The sequence below is a fragment of the Hippichthys cyanospilos genome, chromosome 3, assembly GCF_059441005.1.
Source record: "Hippichthys cyanospilos isolate Australia breed blue-spotted pipefish chromosome 3, RoL_Hcya_1.0, whole genome shotgun sequence".
Taxonomy (NCBI): domain Eukaryota; kingdom Metazoa; phylum Chordata; class Actinopteri; order Syngnathiformes; family Syngnathidae; genus Hippichthys; species Hippichthys cyanospilos.
The window spans coordinates 23,288,528-23,307,532 of NC_142371.1; the positions used below are offsets into that span (position 1 = coordinate 23,288,528).

At 40.1% G+C, this 19,005-nt stretch overlaps 2 protein-coding genes across 2 annotated transcripts; both read left to right on the forward strand.

Moving 5' to 3' along the window:
* The first annotated feature begins 1,058 nt into the window (after positions 1 to 1,058).
* Positions 1,059 to 10,416, forward strand: tp53inp1 (tumor protein p53 inducible nuclear protein 1). The gene is made up of 4 exons (XM_088411657.1): positions 1,059 to 1,266; positions 3,443 to 3,734; positions 6,242 to 6,725; positions 7,192 to 10,416. Exons 2-4 carry the CDS (start codon positions 3,608 to 3,610, stop codon positions 7,412 to 7,414), a joined length of 834 nt encoding a protein of 277 aa, XP_088267783.1. The 5' UTR covers positions 1,059 to 1,266; positions 3,443 to 3,607; the 3' UTR covers positions 7,415 to 10,416.
* A 1,108-nt stretch (positions 10,417 to 11,524) lies between these two features.
* ccne2 (cyclin E2) lies at positions 11,525 to 18,572 on the forward strand. Its single transcript, XM_088410815.1, has 12 exons — positions 11,525 to 11,616; positions 13,322 to 13,360; positions 14,022 to 14,103; positions 14,260 to 14,316; positions 14,785 to 14,927; positions 14,999 to 15,134; positions 15,340 to 15,486; positions 16,467 to 16,562; positions 16,655 to 16,789; positions 17,561 to 17,672; positions 17,776 to 17,933; positions 18,021 to 18,572. The coding sequence occupies exons 1-12, from the start codon at positions 11,525 to 11,527 to the stop codon at positions 18,135 to 18,137; spliced, it is 1,314 nt and encodes a 437-aa protein (XP_088266941.1). The 3' UTR covers positions 18,138 to 18,572.
* Positions 18,573 to 19,005: the final 433 nt, after the last annotated feature.

A 19,005-nucleotide genomic window follows, 5' to 3' on the forward strand; every position in this document is an offset into this window, starting at 1 on the left:
TCTGAACAACGTGTGTGCTTCATGAGTGACTCACTTGAGAGGAAGAAAAGTATTGTTTTGTTGATTTCACAATTCTACTCACTCAAATTCTACTAGAATTCATTCTAAATAGCAGTTTTCTCAACTCAAAATATGGAGGCGTTTTGCTAGAAAACACCTGAAATTTATTTGGGGTCAATCTGTTGGTGGAAAGTTTTGGAAAATTCTAGTGGGACTGCCAGTGATGTGGAGGTGGTCAAGGACGTTTTTATCAGTGTTGTGATGTCATCAGCTGTCCAGGTGTGACCTGTGTGCGCACAAATGGAAAAAAAAACTGTAGGTCAGGAAGCAGGCCTTATCTCTCGCCTGTGTGTTTTTCCCATCTGGATTTATAGTTTTGTTTTGGGTGATTGGAATTAAGATTCACAGGAAGAAAGGACACAGAGTATTGCTACCTATCAGGTAGAAAAATTGAGTTACTACAAGGCTAGACAAACTCCATTTATCATTAAAGACTATTTGTCTTGTTTTTTTTTCCTGTTTTTTATTCTTTTGTAATCATCCAACCAATAACGTATTTTTACCCTTGTTAAAATTTAATTTCGTAATCTTTTTTCGTAAAAAAAAATGCGACGCAACATTGTTCCTTCCGTTAACCGCATAACTCAATGAGAGAAAAAAAAAAGCTAAATTCTCATCTAAATCAATTCAAACAGAAACGTGACTAATTCGAAAAAAATCTCATTTTATTTCTGTTATTTAACATGTAGTGTTGGCTCATGCACACAAAAACAAAGTTTACGGGTCTTAAACATCATAAAACTACAGAATCAACAATAATAATAAATCTAGTTTGAGTTTATGAACGTTACAAAACATAACCGGAACCGGATATGGGTCTGCTTATGTAACATTGCAGTGTTTTGGGCTAGTGCGAGTGTTGTCCAGTCATGTCCTACGCGAACAGTGGTCACGTGTGTTAGTGACAATCGCTCTCGCGTCCCGCAATTGGTTAAGGAGCTAGTGTTGGCCCCACCTTCCTCTGACGTCACTGCAATCAGCTGTTGGGGAGGCCTACCCTCACAGAACAATAACAAAAGGAGCAGACGCGGAAAAGAAGAAACAACAGCCGATGTAAAGTCCTTCACGTTACGCTATTTGTACTTTATTTCTTCTGCGAAGAAACCTTCGAGTTTTTCATTTTCGAAAAAGAGACACATCTACCTCGCGTTTGAAAAGGATTTTGAATTTCGTTTTTTTCCGCTTCCGTCGTCGGCTGATCTGCAGGTGGGTTCTTTGTTTTCTCCCCCCGCACACTCCTCTTAGTTTCATCATTCTTGTGCACTTTCTCCACATTAAAAAAATCGATTATAATTACTGTGCAGTTATCAGACGTTTCTTGAGGTTTTCTGGCAGTTTGATGCTGCCGTTGTACATTTTGTTCCAGTTTCCTTCGCGTGTCGCATGCTCGACGCTGTTAAGTTTTCGTGAATTTAGGGTTTTAACAAAGATTTTTCCCCAGTACGTTTGATTGTGTTTGTATACATTTGATGACATTGTTTTCATGCAGACGTCGGTTAGTCCTGCCCCAGCCGTGTCGAATATCACCCCACCCCCCTCTTTTCCACGCCCGGCTGCTAACGAGCTAAACCGTTTTACACAAACAGTCTTTTCAGCAACCACTTTTAAGGCCTCTCGCTTCACCAACCAAAATTCGGCAGATAAATTGGCCATTCAATCTGTGTGAATTTTAAGCAAAAATAATTTTCATATTCGGCTGGTTGCAAAAGTTACACGGTAGTTTTGCCAAATGTACCCATATTTTTAGAAGAGGTCCGTCAGTGCCCATTCTCAAGTCTTTTATTTGATTTTTAACTAATTCATCTTGTCTAAATGGTAAAATACGTACAGTTATACATATGCAACTGCGTGATACATTATTTTAATTTTCCATCCATCGTAACTTTGTTGCGTGTTCAGGGATGCTTGTTTACTTGTCTCGGGTTGTTAACTGGGGGAGGAGCGGGAGATTATCAGCACTTTTTTTTGCTGCTGCTCTGTGTCGGTTTCTTATTTAGTCGTTGGCTTATTTATTTCTTGTCCAAACATGTTTACAATGTTGAAAGTTCAACGACGTCTCCTGAGAAGACACATTTGTCTCGACACAGAAATGTACAATTCTAAAGAGGCGGTCCTAAACGCAGCACAACCGCAGTGAACCCTAGTGGCGAATCCTTTGTCACTTTGTGCGTTTAGGTGCTGGCGAACAAATGAAGCCATTTCAAAAGTTCAAGTAGCATGCATTGAAGTTTCCGCGAATCAAAGCAAGTTTTGTCTCCAATGTGGTAAAGATGAACTATGCGCCGAAAGCTCTTCTACCTTCAAGGACAAAGCCTCACGAAACTGTTGAGTTACTGACGAATAGCAAGCACATCCATGCGCACTTTTCAATTTGGGTCAACAAAGAATGTGTGTACCATGAACGTCACACGACTTCTATTAAGCTAAATTAATCTTAGCGGAAAAAAGACATAACAGTTCCCACGACAAACTCAAGTCAGGACACTGGTTTTGCACAAGTGGAAAACATTTTTCCATGGGATGGCTGCAGTTAACTAATTTTGCTAGTAATGCAAGTTGATACTGCTTTGTTTGTGCATCTTAGCCCACTGAGCGTAGACGGCATTGTGAGTATTTTATAATCACTAAAACGGTATTTCGTCGGCGCTATTTTTAAAAGTTACGATCTAAATTGGCGATGTCCGAGCAGAGATGCAGGTCTTAAATGCATCAAAGTTCAGCTGAACCCGACTTGGCAAACTGCGTGTAGTTCATATAACGCGAAATAAATCCGACATTTGAGTGTCGGGCCAATTTGGAAAGTCCAGATGGCAGAAATACTGTCTGGACAGAAATGTTCGCTTGCATTAAGTGTTGTCACGGCTTTAAATAAACTAAGAGTCCCTGTGGCGCTCAATGACTCTGCGCTTTGTCCTCCTTGTCTACTGTGAAGTTGTTTGGCAGCTGTGTGTGTGCGTGTGTGTCAGTCACAATCTTCTTTTTTTAACTGCTGCTGAAAGAAACAGCGTTCTTTTTGTCAGTTTAACAGCTGAAAGCAAGCAGCTGCAGAAAGGTTTATCCCCAATATTTACAATACAATAGAGGCAGAACTTGTGGCAGTACCCATTTATCAGGGCATATCATTGCAGTCCAATCGTGATTGGTCAAAAGCAGTGATAAAGAATGATTAAACCGCTTAGTGGATGTAATTTACGCTACATCAGTTAGTGAATCTCAATGCTGCCCGACATGTTGTGGCACAATGTGGTACTACACTGTGTGAGCAATTCAAAATGTGAACGTCTGTACATTGTAAAACCTCATAAAAAATAATTGCTACAACATCTGTGATTTGAGGAATTAATGTAAAAGTGACATGTCATGCTGCAACTTGTCTTTTCAGGTTTCATCTTTGTTCTTTTGTCGCATCCACACGGCACATATAACCATGGCTCTCCGATGAACTGCGACCACAAGCCCTTGATGCACTTTAGCGCCCCGGCCGAGCGCCTGCCCACCCGCAGCTGATGACCGAAGTGCCTCGCGGCCCCGCCCACTCCCCAGCAGGATGTTCCAGAGGTTTGCCAGCGCCCTGTTCGGCGATGACGTTGCCACACCTGAGCCGATTCGCCGGCATCACAAGCAGCCTGAGGAAGAGGAGGATGAAGAAGATTGGATACTGGTCAACTTCCTGGGTGAGTCTCACATTCGATCCGCTCAAACCTGTCTGATCAGCAACTGACTTTTGCCGCTGCGCACGGTAAACCGCATAAGACCCGTTTTGTTCTTTGATTTGGCCCTCTGCGCATTCTCCTGAAATCGCTGCAACAAAAGGATATTTGTTTTTCTGTCTGAGTAAAATAATTTTATATATCGTTGCCTGAATGCTTAAACTAATGACTTTTAGTACTTGATGACCTAAAGTAATTTATGAGCTCTTTATTGTTGTAGTACCAAGCATTTAAGACTGTTTAGCAAAACCCTTGAAAAGAAATTGTAAAAAAATATACATAATTAACTAGTATGGAATATTTAGAATAGACGCCCACACATCACTCTAAGGTAGTGTAGGTTTCATGGGTTTGTTGAGATTTTCAGTTTCTGCAGGCATCAGAACATCTCATGTAATGCTTTTTAATGCTGTTGCAAGAACAGTACAGTAGAACCCTCTGTTCAACTTAAGAGCAAATTAATTGGAACAAGAAGTCATTATTGCTAAATTTGGTTATCCTTTGCAAAAAGTTGCACGCCTTTATTTTATACGTTTTATACTGATGCACATCATCATTAGTGGCAAAATGGTTGTTACATGATCTATCTTCTGAAGTTGCTGAGTAAATTATGACTGGAGATACTGCTACTATACAGTTCCCAAAGTTGTGTAAATCAGACATGTGGTTACACGCTTTTGACTTATTTATACTGTATCTTAGGTATCTACTTCATCCACTAAAAATATAACACCCCAAAATGTGCACACCCTTGGTTTATAACTAGCCAAGTCTATAAACAAGTGAGTTTAGAGTGGAGGTCATACAGGCAACAGGTCGCGCCAACTTTTTGAAGCTGGTCTGAAAATAGGTCACAGTCAAAACATACACCATAGCCCTGCGTGGCACAAATTGAGCCGGCTCAGATTCCACAAGCGTGTGAATATTTTTTGTGGGAGCATTGGAGGCATTGGGAGCAAGTGCAGATCATCTCGGGTGACTTGTTGTAACAAAGAGAAGACCCCATCTCCATTTTTTTACAGTATCAAAGATGCAATGACAGGGCAGATATTTTGCATTCGATGTCATTTGTTAGCCTACGTAGAGGAGCGAGAATTGAGGATTTAGAGGTTCGTGTTTGGGGTCAAGAGTTGGTGTTTTGGGGGTGGGATTAGGGAATTAGAGTTAAAATTTAGGGGATGGATTGTGGTTTAGGTGGTTGTGGTTTGGGGTTATCTTTAGTTTTAGGAATACAGAGGCTGGCGTTTAGGATAAAGGATTTGGCGGGTATTGCGTTAGGGTTATGCATTCCAACTTTGAGATTCCATTTGTGTTCGGAACGGTAATGTCATTTGCTGTTTCTAATGGAGATTCTTGCGGCTAAAGACATAGGCGTAGCACGTGACTCCAAACAGGAAGTAAACAACAGCGCACAGGTTTGTTTGCAAAATTGTTGCGTCATCCCTTCGGTCACTTGACTGTCTGTATGTTATTAGGCGGGTAAAGAAAAAATCCAGAGAGTGAAGTTGGTAAATTGCAGCGTTCGAGTCGTGATTTCTGATGAAGAAAATTTCAGACGGGTTATCTTTAGAATCCAGCCAGCTGGGATCTTTTTGTCTGGGTGAGTCATTAGAAGCAGGCGCTCCACTGTTTGTGTGTGTGTGTGTGTGTGTGTGTGCGCGCACGCTCCAGACTCCGTGTTTGGCTTCCTTTTGGGCTTCAAAAATCATGCCTGTTGGCATGTTTTTGTAGAGCTGCTATTAGTGAGCCTGTGGTCAGGTTTGGTCACATGAACTTTGGTTGCTCACTAGCTAGAAAAAAAAAAGACATGAATACAGCGCCTCCTGTTGCTCAAAAATATACACTACACTTTTATTCTTTTGTCATTCGGTCTTCATTGAGTGAATGCGGAAAGCTTCCGTCCGTAATTTTGACACGCATCCACTTCCACATAATTCATCTGATTCACAAAATTTTAATTTGACCATGTTCCAAAAAATCAGTCCTTGCAAGCTATCATTTTTCGCGCTGTAAAAATGGACTTTTCCTACAATTCACAATTTTTAACCAATAATTCATCAGCAGAAATCCACATCGTTCCAATTGGAAAAGTCACCACACTAAGTTAATTCGGTTCACCTTGGTAACAATTTCCACAGCATCCCAAGTATTCTCATTTTAAAGTCATTTTGCATCATTAAAATTATTCCATTATTATTCTGTATAATTTAACGTTTTTCCCAGTCTGCATTCACATGCAATATATCCAGAAATGGAAAAAAGTCTTGTTCTTTAGTTGTACAGTCTGTAATTCCGAATCACATGTGGTTCTTACTCGCCATAATAAGGAATGATGATTTGAAGTATTTAGTTAAATGCATTAATGAATTCAAATGCAAGTCAAACAAGCCAAAAAGTATAAAAATAAGGTAAAAATTGTAAGAAGCTTTCATGGCCAATTACAATGCCCGCGTTTGGATTTGCGTCCCCAGCCGACAGCTGCTCCAGCCAGCGCGGCGACGGCTTCTCCGGCTCCGCCATGGGCCGGGCCGAAGTGGAGGACGAGGAAAGCGAGGATGACCTGGTGATGATCCCCTCCCCCATGGCCAGTCCTCCCATCCGCTACGCCTCCTGCACCTCCCTCAACTCCACGGCCGACACCGACCCGGATGGCGGCGTCGAGGATGACGACGGCGAGGAAGAGGAGGGCGACTTCCTTCGTCTGGACGCGTCATCCCTGGAGGAGAGTTGGTTCGTCACGCCGCCGCCGTGTTTCACCGGCCGCGGGGTCCAGTCCGTCCTGGTGGAGACCAGTCCTCTGGAGAACCTGCTGATAGAACACCCCAGCATGTCGGTCTACGCCCACCACAGCCCCCCCAGGCTCAACCAGAACCCCTTACAGCGCTCCCTGGATCTGGAACTGGCCGCCGGCCCCAAGGAGAAAGGCAGACGTGCTCTGGATGGTCCGCGTCACAGGTAATGACCTCTTGGTTTACACTCGGGGTTCTCACCCTTCTTTTTGATGACCTAAAATATTTTTATCAGGCGAAATGGCTGTTATTTGCAGATTTTTTTTAACCATTTACAACAGTTGTATCCAAATGACACTGGTGTCAAATATGAATTTTTTGAACTACTTTTGCAGCGCTATCTCTGGATGTATTTTATTTAGTAACTCCAGAAGATAGATTGTGTAACATTTTTTTCTGATTTATCTGCTCACTAATGACAAAGGAGTCAATAAACACAATTTAGCAATATGTGGCATCATGTTCCAATTAATTCACTCTTAATTTGAAAAGAAAAAATTGTTCTTTTCACAACATTAAAGAAAAATTGCTGTTAAAATATAATGCACCATCAGAGGTGCTTCTCATGTATGCTCAGGGATAGCAAATATACAAGTTGTTTTTTGTAATTGCGGCCATCTCCCCCATCACAGGCCAGAAGCGCCAGTGTCAGTCCAGCGTCGCGCAGGCCTCCACCAGTCAGCATGCTTTGCGGCGGCGCTGTCCTCTCGCGCCGGGCTCCTGCCGCAGCGCCCCGGCCTCTCCGGCCAGTCGCTGTTGTCTCGCAACGCGCTGCGGCGCCTCAACCTGCTGCACCCGCCCAAAGCCGGCCCCACCCACCTGCACCAGCCCAGCCAGCGTCACCTCAACTTCTGAGGGCGCCGCCTTCGCCTCGGCGTCACACAATAAGCACCAGCAGTGCGTCCCGGACGCCTTTTGATTGGGTAAATAAGCAGCGTGGTGTCTTCACCTTCTTGGACTCTTCTTCCTCACATACAGAATCAGCGCTGTAGGTCACTTTACTCAGAGGCAGGTTCACTTTGCATCATCATGACATCATCACTATCACAATACTTGAACATCCCTTGACATATTTGAGCGCTGGAAAGCGTGGTTCAAGTGGGGGGTCTTTTTAATCACGGCTGTCATTGTTTAATTGATAATATGGCATTTTCATTTTTTTCCACTTTGTTACGATGCAAAATGTATTAGAGGTTCCCCATATAGTTGGGATTCGTTCATTCGCAAATTTTCCGTTTTGGGAATTTGTTCTCCATGATTTGCTGAAAGGTTGTGGCATAAAACTATGTCAAAGTTGATTGAGACGCATCTTGTATCTTCATACTGTATTTTATCTATTTTCCTGATTGTGTTACAACAATGCTTTACAAATGCCAATGGATGATACGGGATGGTGTAAAATCCCTACATTCCTAATGGTCAGTGCAATGGCCAATAGAATTGAAACTCCTCCCCCAAATATCAACATAGTTCCTTCACACCAAGCTCCAGGGGAGTAACCAGATTTTTTTTTTTTTTTTAATGGGATGGACAGGGGGTCACCACACCTCAGTGAGGTTTTATGAAAAGATTTGTTATAAATCTAAATGGAAATATGCCGTTAATATAAATAACTGGCAGGTGTCTGGTGGTTTTAAGAATACTCCCATGTATGTAAAAATGGCAGAAAACATTTTCCCTCGGTGTGACCAAAAAGAAGCGATAACAAATAGATGAATTTCACAAGAGGAAATCTGTAATATGTGTACATTTCTGCGATTGAAACTCCAAAAGCTCGCTACCGTTCACTCCTAACTCATTTAAATAGATCTTTGATGTCTATTATCATCAATGGTAGTGAATTGATCATAATGAGTACGCATGAGACTGGGGGGGAAAAAAAACTGCGTGAAAAGAAATTTTCCACCTGTCACTTTCATACAGCCGCTGTGGCTTTACGTGTTCCTATTGTAAAAGGTGGCATGAATGTTATGACTTTTCGCTCTACTTTTTTCTAACAAAAATGACGATTTTAACTCTTAAAATCTTGTTCTCGTGTTCTCTTTTTTTTTCAAAATGTTCTGCTCAAATTCTTAACTCGAACCCCGCTTGAAAATGTCATCCCTTCAAGTCAGCTTGATGAGTGTAAATAGAGAACTGAACTGATTGTTATTATTGTAAGAGAATATTCACTCCATTGCGTAAAAAGGAGAACATTTTTAATTGTGGTCCTGCCTCTGACGTTGTCATTTTCATCATATTTTTCTTCAATGTAAACGAGGAAGAAAAAAAAGTTGAAAAAACAAACAAAAGTCAAAAAAACTAAAAAAAAATTGGGTTAGATATCACTAAACTTGCCTTGTTTTAACAGTAGCTTTACAAAATAGAAATGTAAAAAAAATGTATTTAAAAAAAAAAAGTCCAAAATATTTTTTTTGAAAAGTAAAAAACAGATTACATATCAGTATGAAGACGTGTGTATGCTTGTGTTTGACTCATAAATGGTGGTAGAGTTTTTGTAACGTGAAAACAATGAGAAAATAGAAAGAAAGGTTTTTTTCTGATGTTTTTTTTTTTTTCATAAATAAATCTGCAGTCCACTTCTCAGGGTCACAACCAATCACTTTTTACTCGGAAAATGCAGATTTACTTGATGGCTGATGATTTTTTTTTTTTTTTTCTTTCGCTTGTGAGACATTTAGTGTTGGTCCCTGGACTGTTGATTGAGACATGTTTTATTACCATTTTATGCTAGTATAGTAGTTACACCTTTGGTAAAACTAAACCAAAAAAAATGGGTAGTGAGATGATGTTTTATCTTTTGTTATGATATTAAGCTGATGTTTGTGACTTGTTGGGCTTGCCGCTCTTCACATGATGATGAGGATGAATAATAATAACTCACATTTGGGTTATGGTCAAATATGCCCACCTTATTCATGGAGTAAATGGTATACTGTATTTTGTTTTGTTTTACTTTTAATGTAATTTTAGTGGATGTCATAAAATTAGGCAGAAATGATATACTATGCCTGCCTACATGTACTTTTGTTGCATTTGGGATGATTATTTACCTTATAAAAATACAGTAAAGGGCACATTTGACAAATGATTACAATCAGGACTTGGACGCTATTTTAAAGCATCAACAAAGCGAACCGGATAAGGTTTCCCTGGTGCATTTCAATAACTTTCATCATATCCTGAATGTCAGAAATCATGTCATTTTTTTTTCATAATATCCGACAGAAGGGATCGTGAGTTATTGTTTTGATTGGTCTGTCGTCATAAACTAACAGGGATTTTTTTTTTTTTAATATGTAATGTTCAATGCCTTGAAAAATTGCGCATCACGTGCCTTCCAGGTTGAGATGGACAATGCATCGATGAAGAACTTGGACTCTTTCTGTGTTTTATGTTTTGGAAGGTTCCACAAGAAAACAAAAGACCTAAATGGATGTCAACTATGCACCACACTCTATTGCCCTTTTTTTTTCTCAAAAGACTTGCAAGCAAGCAGACAGAATCATGTAGCAAAATCTCCAGTTTTTTGTTTTATTCTAGTGTGAAGTACATTATGTGGCATTTGTATTTTTCTTTTTTTCGCTGCGTTACACGTTTTCGTTTTCTTGTGTAGCTTACTGGAATAATATCGCACTTTGCCAAAAGGAAAAAAAAAACACGGTGCAGGAATTTTAGGGTTAATTTTTGTTTTTTTATTTATCAACATATTTCCTCTGTATTATGTATATGTATGACTGTTCAATTCACTTTGCTTGGAGATCTGATGTGACGTGGGGGTCGTCTGTTTTCAAACTGTAATAGTTCATATGTGTGATCTTTTACTAGTGGCAAAATAAATGTTTTCATACACACGAGTAGTTGTGAAAGTCTTCAGTTAATTTAATTGATTGCATTTCCAGTCATTTTCATGGGGACAGACATATGTACAGTATAGCATGCATAAATATTACAGCATTACCTCTGTGTCAACTGTAAATATTCAGAAATTTGCTGTTTTTTGCGCTAATGTGCAATATAAAATATTCAATAATAGATTTAATAGTGCTGTGCTTGACAGATTCATTGCAGAAAGTGATTTAGTGTAGCGCTTGAGTAAAACCTGTATAATGTAGAATAATAACCACATTCAACATTGTAATTACCCCCCATATTAGTATCAATAGTACATATTCTTATACTATTACTAATCTCACATTCCCTCAGCATTTTAACTTTTTCCAAACCGAAATACTGCATTCATATTAAGGGCTAGGTTTGTCTAAAAAAAAACAAAAACAAAAAAAACAAAACAAAATAGTATTGCTCCAATTGTGGAAAACTACAAAAAAAAATCACAAAAAATACGTCAATAAAAAACAGTCAAAGGGATATAATGTCCTTGGAATTAGTGTTTGGGTCCAAAAGTTACATAACAAACGTGATATTTGATAAAAAAAAGTAGTCATAATGTTGAAATGTCTACATTGTCACTTTGTTGACGAGTTTGACAGCAGCTCCACGTGCGCGTTTGTTTACATTTTGGTTGGTGATTCACGTGACTAGCGCGGCTCAAGCTTCCATTGGCCGAGCATCACACCGACCCCGCCCCCGAACGCGGAAGTTCTTCTGACAGCTAGTGAAAAACTGCCCGAAAATGCCACTTTACGGCCACTTTATCGAGCTGTTTGTGTCCCGGTCGATACAAAGAGGTGTGCCGCGTCATTTAAATCCAACCGGAACATAGGGGAACCCGTTTTTTCTTCGAAAAACGCCGCAAAATATACCCGCCGATTGAAATGAAAACAGTCACTTTGGGGAATGCACGGAAAAGCTCGACGAATTGTCGAAAGTTTGCCCCGACTGAGTGTTTCGGTCGCGGTTATGTTGCACAGCGTCCGGAGCTCACGTAGCCGCGTCGGTCGGAGAATATTTCCGCTCCTTTTCAAACTTTAAGCGCGTTTCTGCGCGAACCGGGGAATGCGCATGCGCAGTGCCCGCGCAGCAGAAGAGGCGGATATAAAGATTGGCGCCGGCGCGACAGCTGATCTACTCATTCATTCTTCTTCCCTCTGGAGGTAAGACCGATGCTCCTGTGACCGCTTTTAAGAGACTTTTTCCAATTTTTAAACGTCGACTTTACACTTGTCGTTGTATGGGCGGCCGAGTTCGTCGTTGTTTATTCGTTTTAACACGTATAAGCGATGGTTTAAAACACAAACCCGCGCTCCAACTTGATAATGTGCCTCGTTTTCCTTTGTTTTATCGTGTAAAACGCAAAAAAAGACCCTCACTGATATCCACTCGGTATATTTCTTTTAATATATAAAACGGACTTGGTGCTATTTTGCGCTTTTTGACTCTTAAGGACGCGAACGACTGCAAAGTATGGTTGACTAAGTTTCATTCACAAAATCGTATTTCTCGTCTCCAAAGTTAATACTTAACCCCTCGCCGTTGTTGTTCGCGTGTACGACGGAATAAAACTGCGTTTTTGTCGTTGTTAATACTGCCGCTACAAGATACAAGATAGCAATGTTGACCCAGTTAGCAAGGCGGCTAACAGTAGCTAATTACAGTAGCTTCCCTCCCAAACTTGCCCTCGGGATTAAACTCGTTTAAACGCTTTAATATGACCAAAAGTGGGGTTAATATTCAGGAGAAGGGTTAAATGAAAGTATCGGCGGTGTAACAAAGTCAACGTGTTTGTATTTTAAGGGGTTTTTCTACTACTTTGTGGCAGTAGAACAAGGCGAGCTTTGGGGGTGCTCAGAGTCCTCCCGCTTAACGCTACGCAAATTGGCGCGTCTTTGCGTTCCTATTTTTGCTAAAAAGTTAACATTTAAGCTAATTTCCCTCGCAGAAAGTACGCCACATGGCTTCGGGAGTGTTTATTCTATCACTCGAGGGTTACAGTGTGCGTTTTGGTATTTTATTTTTAGAGTTTTTTTTGTTTGGAAGCGAGGGAACGATAACCCCTCCCTCGTTTTTCTCAGTGGAGTCAAGTCTGTCATATTCATTTTTTTTTTGTACATGAAATCCACCATTTTGTTGGACACATATATGTGTGTTTTACGCTTATATTTACAACTCTTGTCATTACTAGAGTATACAGTGTTCTTTAAGTCAGTTTGTCAGTAAGTCGACATAGCAAACTAACATAAAAAGCATATAACAGTGCAATAGACTTACTGCATTGTTATTCCATAATCGTGACATACACATAACTGGAATACTGTACTATTGGCGAAAAACGCCCCAAACACATGCAGTTGTTTAAAAACTAAGCAAAATTGTGGATTTAATGTGTAATGATAAATATAGGGAGCCAGACTGACTCTATCCACCATTTTGTAGCTCTTTGTCACCAAGTGTATATCAGAACATCTTGTGTATGTAATTTAAGGCTTTATAAGGCAGTACATCATCTTATTTCTTTTGTAATATTTTAATCCATACTATGTTAAATAAAATTTTTCATAATTTTTGTTGACACCATTTGTTACAACATCTTTTTGTGCAACCCTAATAGAATAGAATAGAAGAAGGGTTTCGTTGATGCACATATGAAACCGTCAGGGTTCTGTACCTCCAACAAAGCTAAGATCCACCATTTTGGACCTTTGTTGACTTATAATTGCCACTTGTTAGTCAAATACGACTAGATGGGTCTTTAGCACATAGGCGACGATGAGCCGCAGTGGCTCCAGAATGTGACCTCATCTGCGCACCGTCATTTTTATGGTGTATGCTGACATTTGATGTCCCTTTTTCTTTTCCCAGAAGCACAAGTCCAGTCGTCGCAACCATGTCCAGACGCAGGTGAGCACCTGGTGCTGCTGTTTGTGTGGGGCGGGGGAGATAAGAGAACTGGATGTTCTCCTTCCCGCTACTCTCTGAGGGGAATTAGGGTGGGTCGGGTGTGGCAAGACCTTTATCACATCGTTTAAATGTATTTGCATCAGTTGAGGCAAGTTATCTGTGAGGCTTGTTGGATTCATAGCATTCATGTATTACATTGTTGTTATTAATTTAATTAAGTTTTCATAATACAACAAAAGCCATTATAATGGAGGGAGCTATCTGAGATAACAAGCTGATGGTGTAAATTGGAATAAAGAGACTATAAAAGCATCAATCAGCAATCAGGGTGTAGGTCTACACTCAGTGCAGTACAACACTGAGGGCATCTCATTTCCAATTGCAGGATAGACAACTCACTTATTGGGGTGCTATAAGGGAATAATAACATATCAGAACAACAATAACATGACACTATAAGGGAAGATTAACACTTATGATATTTGTGTCTGGAAGAAGAAGAAATAAACCACTACCACCACACAAAAGCAAACTTTGTAATTGTATAACTTTGTAATTTGTCTATCTACATTGTAATTTAGGATAGGCTTCAGATCACCAACAAGAACAAACGTGACAGAAAATGGCTCTGATTAATTATTCTGATCATATTTCTTCTTAGTGGTCGTATCACTCTTCAAGCCAGAGACTCAAACGCACCCGAACCTGCTATCAGAGAGCCACTGAGGAAAAGGAAGTGCGAGGTTAGTTGACACACATCTAATCCTAGCACATGCATTATACATGTAACAAATAACGTTAAAAGGACCATTTTAAATGTTGTTATTTTGCTTAATTATTATTATTTTGAAACATACATGTCAGTTTGTCCATTTGTGTGACTTCTGTCTGTCCAACAGCCCTCCAAGAAGAAAAGTGAACCTGCCGCCAAGAAACAAAGCTGCTATGAAATTCAGGTTTGTGTTTTGTTATTGCTAGTTGTTTTTTTCCCCTACATTTCATGAGCACTACGATTGTGCGGTGAGTGCTGACTTTTTTATTTGTTTATTTATATATATGTATATATATATATATATATGTATATGTATATTTTTTCCCTCTCCCCATGTAGTCAAAAGCAATAAAATGCAAGTGCATGCCTGTCACCACAAGGTGTCACTATAATCCCACCATACACAATTTTGTTGCGTGTGTAATTCTGTTTGCTAGAGACTAGTTGAGACTAACATTCAAAAACCTCTTACGTAAAAATTCGTAATGAACAATACCAAGTAAGCTATAATTGCTTCATAAATAATAAATGATGAAAAAAAAATCCACCCTATCCCTCAAATTGAAAGTTGCCAGAAAGTTCCGGTTTCAACTCCATACCAGATTTTGACCCCCCCCCCCCCCTTTTTTTTTTTTTTTTCCTGAACCCGTAGAAGTGTTGGTCGGAAGATGGAGCGAGCCCGTGCGTCCTCATCGAGACGCCGCACAAAGAACTGGAACCCGCCGACCCATCCACTTTCAAGCAGTACCGCTTCAAGAACCTCTTCATCAAGGCTTCGCCCCTACCTCATCTCAGGTAACGCCGATCCCAAAATGGCTGCCTTGCAGCAAGTCGAGCGCGGCATTGACGGTACGGCGGCATTGCAGTTGGGCCAGCTCGGACGACGTGTGGATCAAGATGCTCAACAAGGAGCTCAAGTACCTTCACGACAAGAACTACATGCAGAGGCACGAAAAACTCCAGGCCAGCATGAGGGCCATCCTCCTCGACTGGCTATTCGAGGTCAGAACCGCACACGTGCATATACGTTAACGTGTACAGTACCCCTCAAAAGTTTGGGAACAACTCCCCACTTCAAAGGCGTACAGAGGTCAGCGGTCAAGCTATTAGCTCTTGATGATGCTCACCTGTGAACTCGGTCATCACACCAGGGCATCATCAACATCATATTATCTATATGTTTAATTTATTTTTTAATTTTGTTAAGGTGAGCGAAGTGTACTGCCTCCAACGGCAGACGGCATACTTGGCCCAGGACTTCTTCGACCGCTTCATGCTGACTCAGGAAGACATTAAAAAAACCCACCTGCAGCTCATCGGCATCACCGCGCTATTTATCGCCTCCAAGATCGAGGTCAGAGGTCACCCTCAACCTGTGCATGCTGTTAAAGTATACTTGTAACATTTCAACTTCAGCTCATTTATGAATCTGCACTTGTCCTGTAGTACAAAAGAAAACAAATATTTATTTTTTTATAGTTTAAATGTTGTTTCGTTTTCTAAAGTTTTCATCTTTGAAGTAATATTTATAATAATAGGAATACTAATAGTGTTATCTAAATAATAGTTTTTATTTATTGGTGCATGTAATTTTAATTTATAATTATAAATAGTAATTTGTAATTATAGTTTTTGTTATTAATTATAGTTATGAAATATATAAAATAATAATTTATATTCTATAATTACAGTTAATATAATTTAATAAATTTGATTACAATTATTTTATTTATAATGATCATTATATTGTATAAAAAAATAACATGTATGTATTCATGTAACTGCATATTTAATTTTGGTTTTTAATTGGAAATAAACTAAATGTACATTTTAAAAAGGCAATCAAAATTTCAAAATAGTTCATTTACAGTTAATTCCTTTAGATTGTTTTTAAAATTCATATATGTATTGGAAATCAAATGGGGGGGTAGAGTACGCTTTGACTGCCACTTTAATCCTGCCATACATTTGTTATATAATTTGTAGAAATAAAATTGAATAATAATTCTTATATAATATGATAATTATATTGTAATATAATAGTCAAATATTATTGAGCATTAAAAAAAGTGCGCTCAGTCGCATTTTGATAAATGTAATATATTTTTTAAAGAATTTATACTATTGGTCAATCCACGCGGAGATGATATCTTTATGAATCACTGACCAATCGAGTCTGCTCTCTTTCACGATATAATACTAATGCTTGGGGGTCTCCTAAAAAGGGATGATTCGAAAGATGAGGATTCTGCACCATGCCAATGATTTTTTTTTTTTATTGAGTATTTGAGGGTTTATCTTGAAAATGTCTCCCATGTATGTGCTTCACCACAGGAGATCTACCCTCCCAAAATCACAGAGTTTGCCTTTGTGACGGATGGCGCCTGCGACATCTGGGACATCCAGCGCGTGGAGCTTCACATCCTCAAGGTGGCGCCCCCTGTTCTCAATCTCATTCAACAGACCCGGTGGAGCTTTTTGAAAGTCATTTCAAAATGATATATATTTTTCAAATCTTGCAGGCATTAGACTGGAATCTGTGTCCGGAGACTCCCATCTCTTGGCTCAAGCTCTACGCTCAGGTGGAGGCCCAGAAGGACGACGAGAACTTCCTGGTGCCCCAGTTCTCGCAGAATACGTACATCCAGATCACGCAGGTAATGACACCTTTTTTGCTAACATGCTAACAGTGATCGACCTGCATGCAACATCAATGCATGCATGCATTAATGACTTCCTTTTTGTTTTCCTGCTCGCTAACACGCTAGTAGCTACAAACATGCTATCGGTAAAAGACCTTCCTTTTTGTGAACTGTTGTTAACATTGTCCAGTTGAGGGCTTCCTATTTGGTTACTCATTACTAGTTAAGGACTTCCTGTTTGCTAACGTTTGATGAGTTCATGTTTATAAAGCCGGGAGAAGTTGACGTCTTTCCAGTGGCTATTATACAAAGAATTTTATAATTGAATTTTTTATCGTTAAAAATGCTAACTGTTGCTACCATTGTTCCAGTCAAAGACTTTGTTTGTTGTCGGTGCTCACAGTTGATGTCTTGACAGTGGTTTATATGCTAACAACATGCTACTAGTTGCTTCTTGTTTGTTAAAAATGCTGGTCGTTTCTAAAATGTTCCCAACTGCGGCTTGGTCTTATGCTAACAGACTTCCTATTTGCTAACGTGCTACCATTTGACGACTTCCCGTTTATAAAGACACTGGCAGTTGACGTGTTGCTAACGTGCTAACGGGTACAATTCTTCTACCACTTAAGGCCTTCGCTAGCTGTTGCTTATGTCGTCTCGGTCGGGGATTTCGTTTTTGCCAACACATTACCAGTCAAGGACTCCCTGTTTGCTAACATGCTACCGTTTGACAACTTCCTCTTCATCCTTTCTTACCTTTTTCAAACCGTGTTTTGATCCTCTCAGCTGTTGGACTTGTGCATGATGGATATCCGCTCGTTGGACTTCAGCTACAGCGTCCTGGCCGCCGCCGCCTTCTGCCACTTCTCCACCTTTGATATAGTCAACAAAGTGTCCGGTAAGTTCTCTCCCGAGATGCAGCTAACGCTTGCTATGCTAGCTCAAGCGTCGTACCGGGATGATTCGGCTCGTTAAGAATTTGTTTTGTTAACGTGCGTCAGGCCTGACGTGGGAAAGCGTGTCCGAGTGCGTGCGGTGGATGAATCCCTTTGTGGATACGCTGCACTCCGAGGCCAAACCCGAACTCAAAACTTTCGCCGACGTGAAGAACGAAGACCGACACAACATTCAGACGCACGTCGCCTACTTGGACCTCCTGGTGAGCCGGATTATTTATTATGTATTGGAATTCAAAATCAAGTTCCTGAAATTAATTAACCATCGTCGCTCTGATTCTGACTGGCAGAGGAAAGCCCAAGAGCGCCACACCATGTACGCCTCAGACTGCCCGCTGTCGCCCGTGGTTGCCGAAGCGGCCCTCCTGACTCCGCCCAGCAGCACAGAGAAACCGACCAATCACTGAGCGGCAGCGACCGTCGGCTTTTTTTTTTAGCAGCGAAAACAACGACGACGAGTTTAATTTAAGTATTCAAAATGAGATTTTTGTGAAAGACTTTCTGGTGCTCCTTCACTTCATGGTTCCAGCCCATTGCCAGCATGGGAAAATGCAGCTCTGTGCCAACCACCCGTTTTTGTGGGTTTTTGATTTCCTGACTGTTTCATTCCTGGAAGCTTGACCTGAGTTGCCGCCGCCGCCGCTTGCACGCGCCGCCATGAACTCGTATTTATTGAATTCAAGGAGAAAAAAGAGAATATGAATAGGAATCTCGAGAGCTATTTATGACAATGTTCTCATTTGTGCCTTGAGATGCTTGAACATGTTTTTTTTCTTGTGTGTACATACTTCCACTTTTTGAGATGTTCTTTTACAGAATGTTGTAATCTTTTAATTAAAAAATAAAAAATCGCTGGTCTTTACTATTCAGTGAAATAAGGACAAAAGCCAGGAAATATTAATATTGGTAGAAATGTTGCTTTTACTTCCAAAATTAGTTATCTACTACTTATGAAACAGAGAAATATATGGAAACAATATGCCATGATTTATATTGTTTGTTTTTTTCGAATTTTTTTTTATAGATTTTCCTATGAAATAGAGAGAAAAATTGCCTTGGTCTTTTCAAAGGTAAACAGTTAAGGCAATATTCTTTTGTGACGTTAATGTGGAAAAAAAAAACGCCTTTTATCCCCCCCCTCCAAAAAAAAAAGACAAACAGCTATTTGACATGAACAGTATAGTACAAACAAAACAAAACACTAAATGCAAGATGTGGTTTTCTTTTTCCGATCCCTCGCCAGCCCAAAAAACGTCCCCCTCCCAGAAAAAAAAT

Coding starts and splice junctions, on each gene's coding strand:
- tp53inp1 (XM_088411657.1), top strand. CDS start 3,608: ATGTTCCAGAGGTTTGCCAGCGCCCTGTTCGGCGATGACGTTGCCACA. Junction 3,735..6,241: donor GATACTGGTCAACTTCCTGG/GTGAGTCTCACA, acceptor TTGCGTCCCCAG/CCGACAGCTGCTCCAGCCAG. Junction 6,726..7,191: donor CTGGATGGTCCGCGTCACAG/GTAATGACCTCT, acceptor CCCCCATCACAG/GCCAGAAGCGCCAGTGTCAG.
- ccne2 (XM_088410815.1), top strand. CDS start 11,525: ATGCGCAGTGCCCGCGCAGCAGAAGAGGCGGATATAAAGATTGGCGCC. Junction 13,361..14,021: donor GCAACCATGTCCAGACGCAG/GTGAGCACCTGG, acceptor ATTTCTTCTTAG/TGGTCGTATCACTCTTCAAG. Junction 15,487..16,466: donor TTATCGCCTCCAAGATCGAG/GTCAGAGGTCAC, acceptor GCTTCACCACAG/GAGATCTACCCTCCCAAAAT.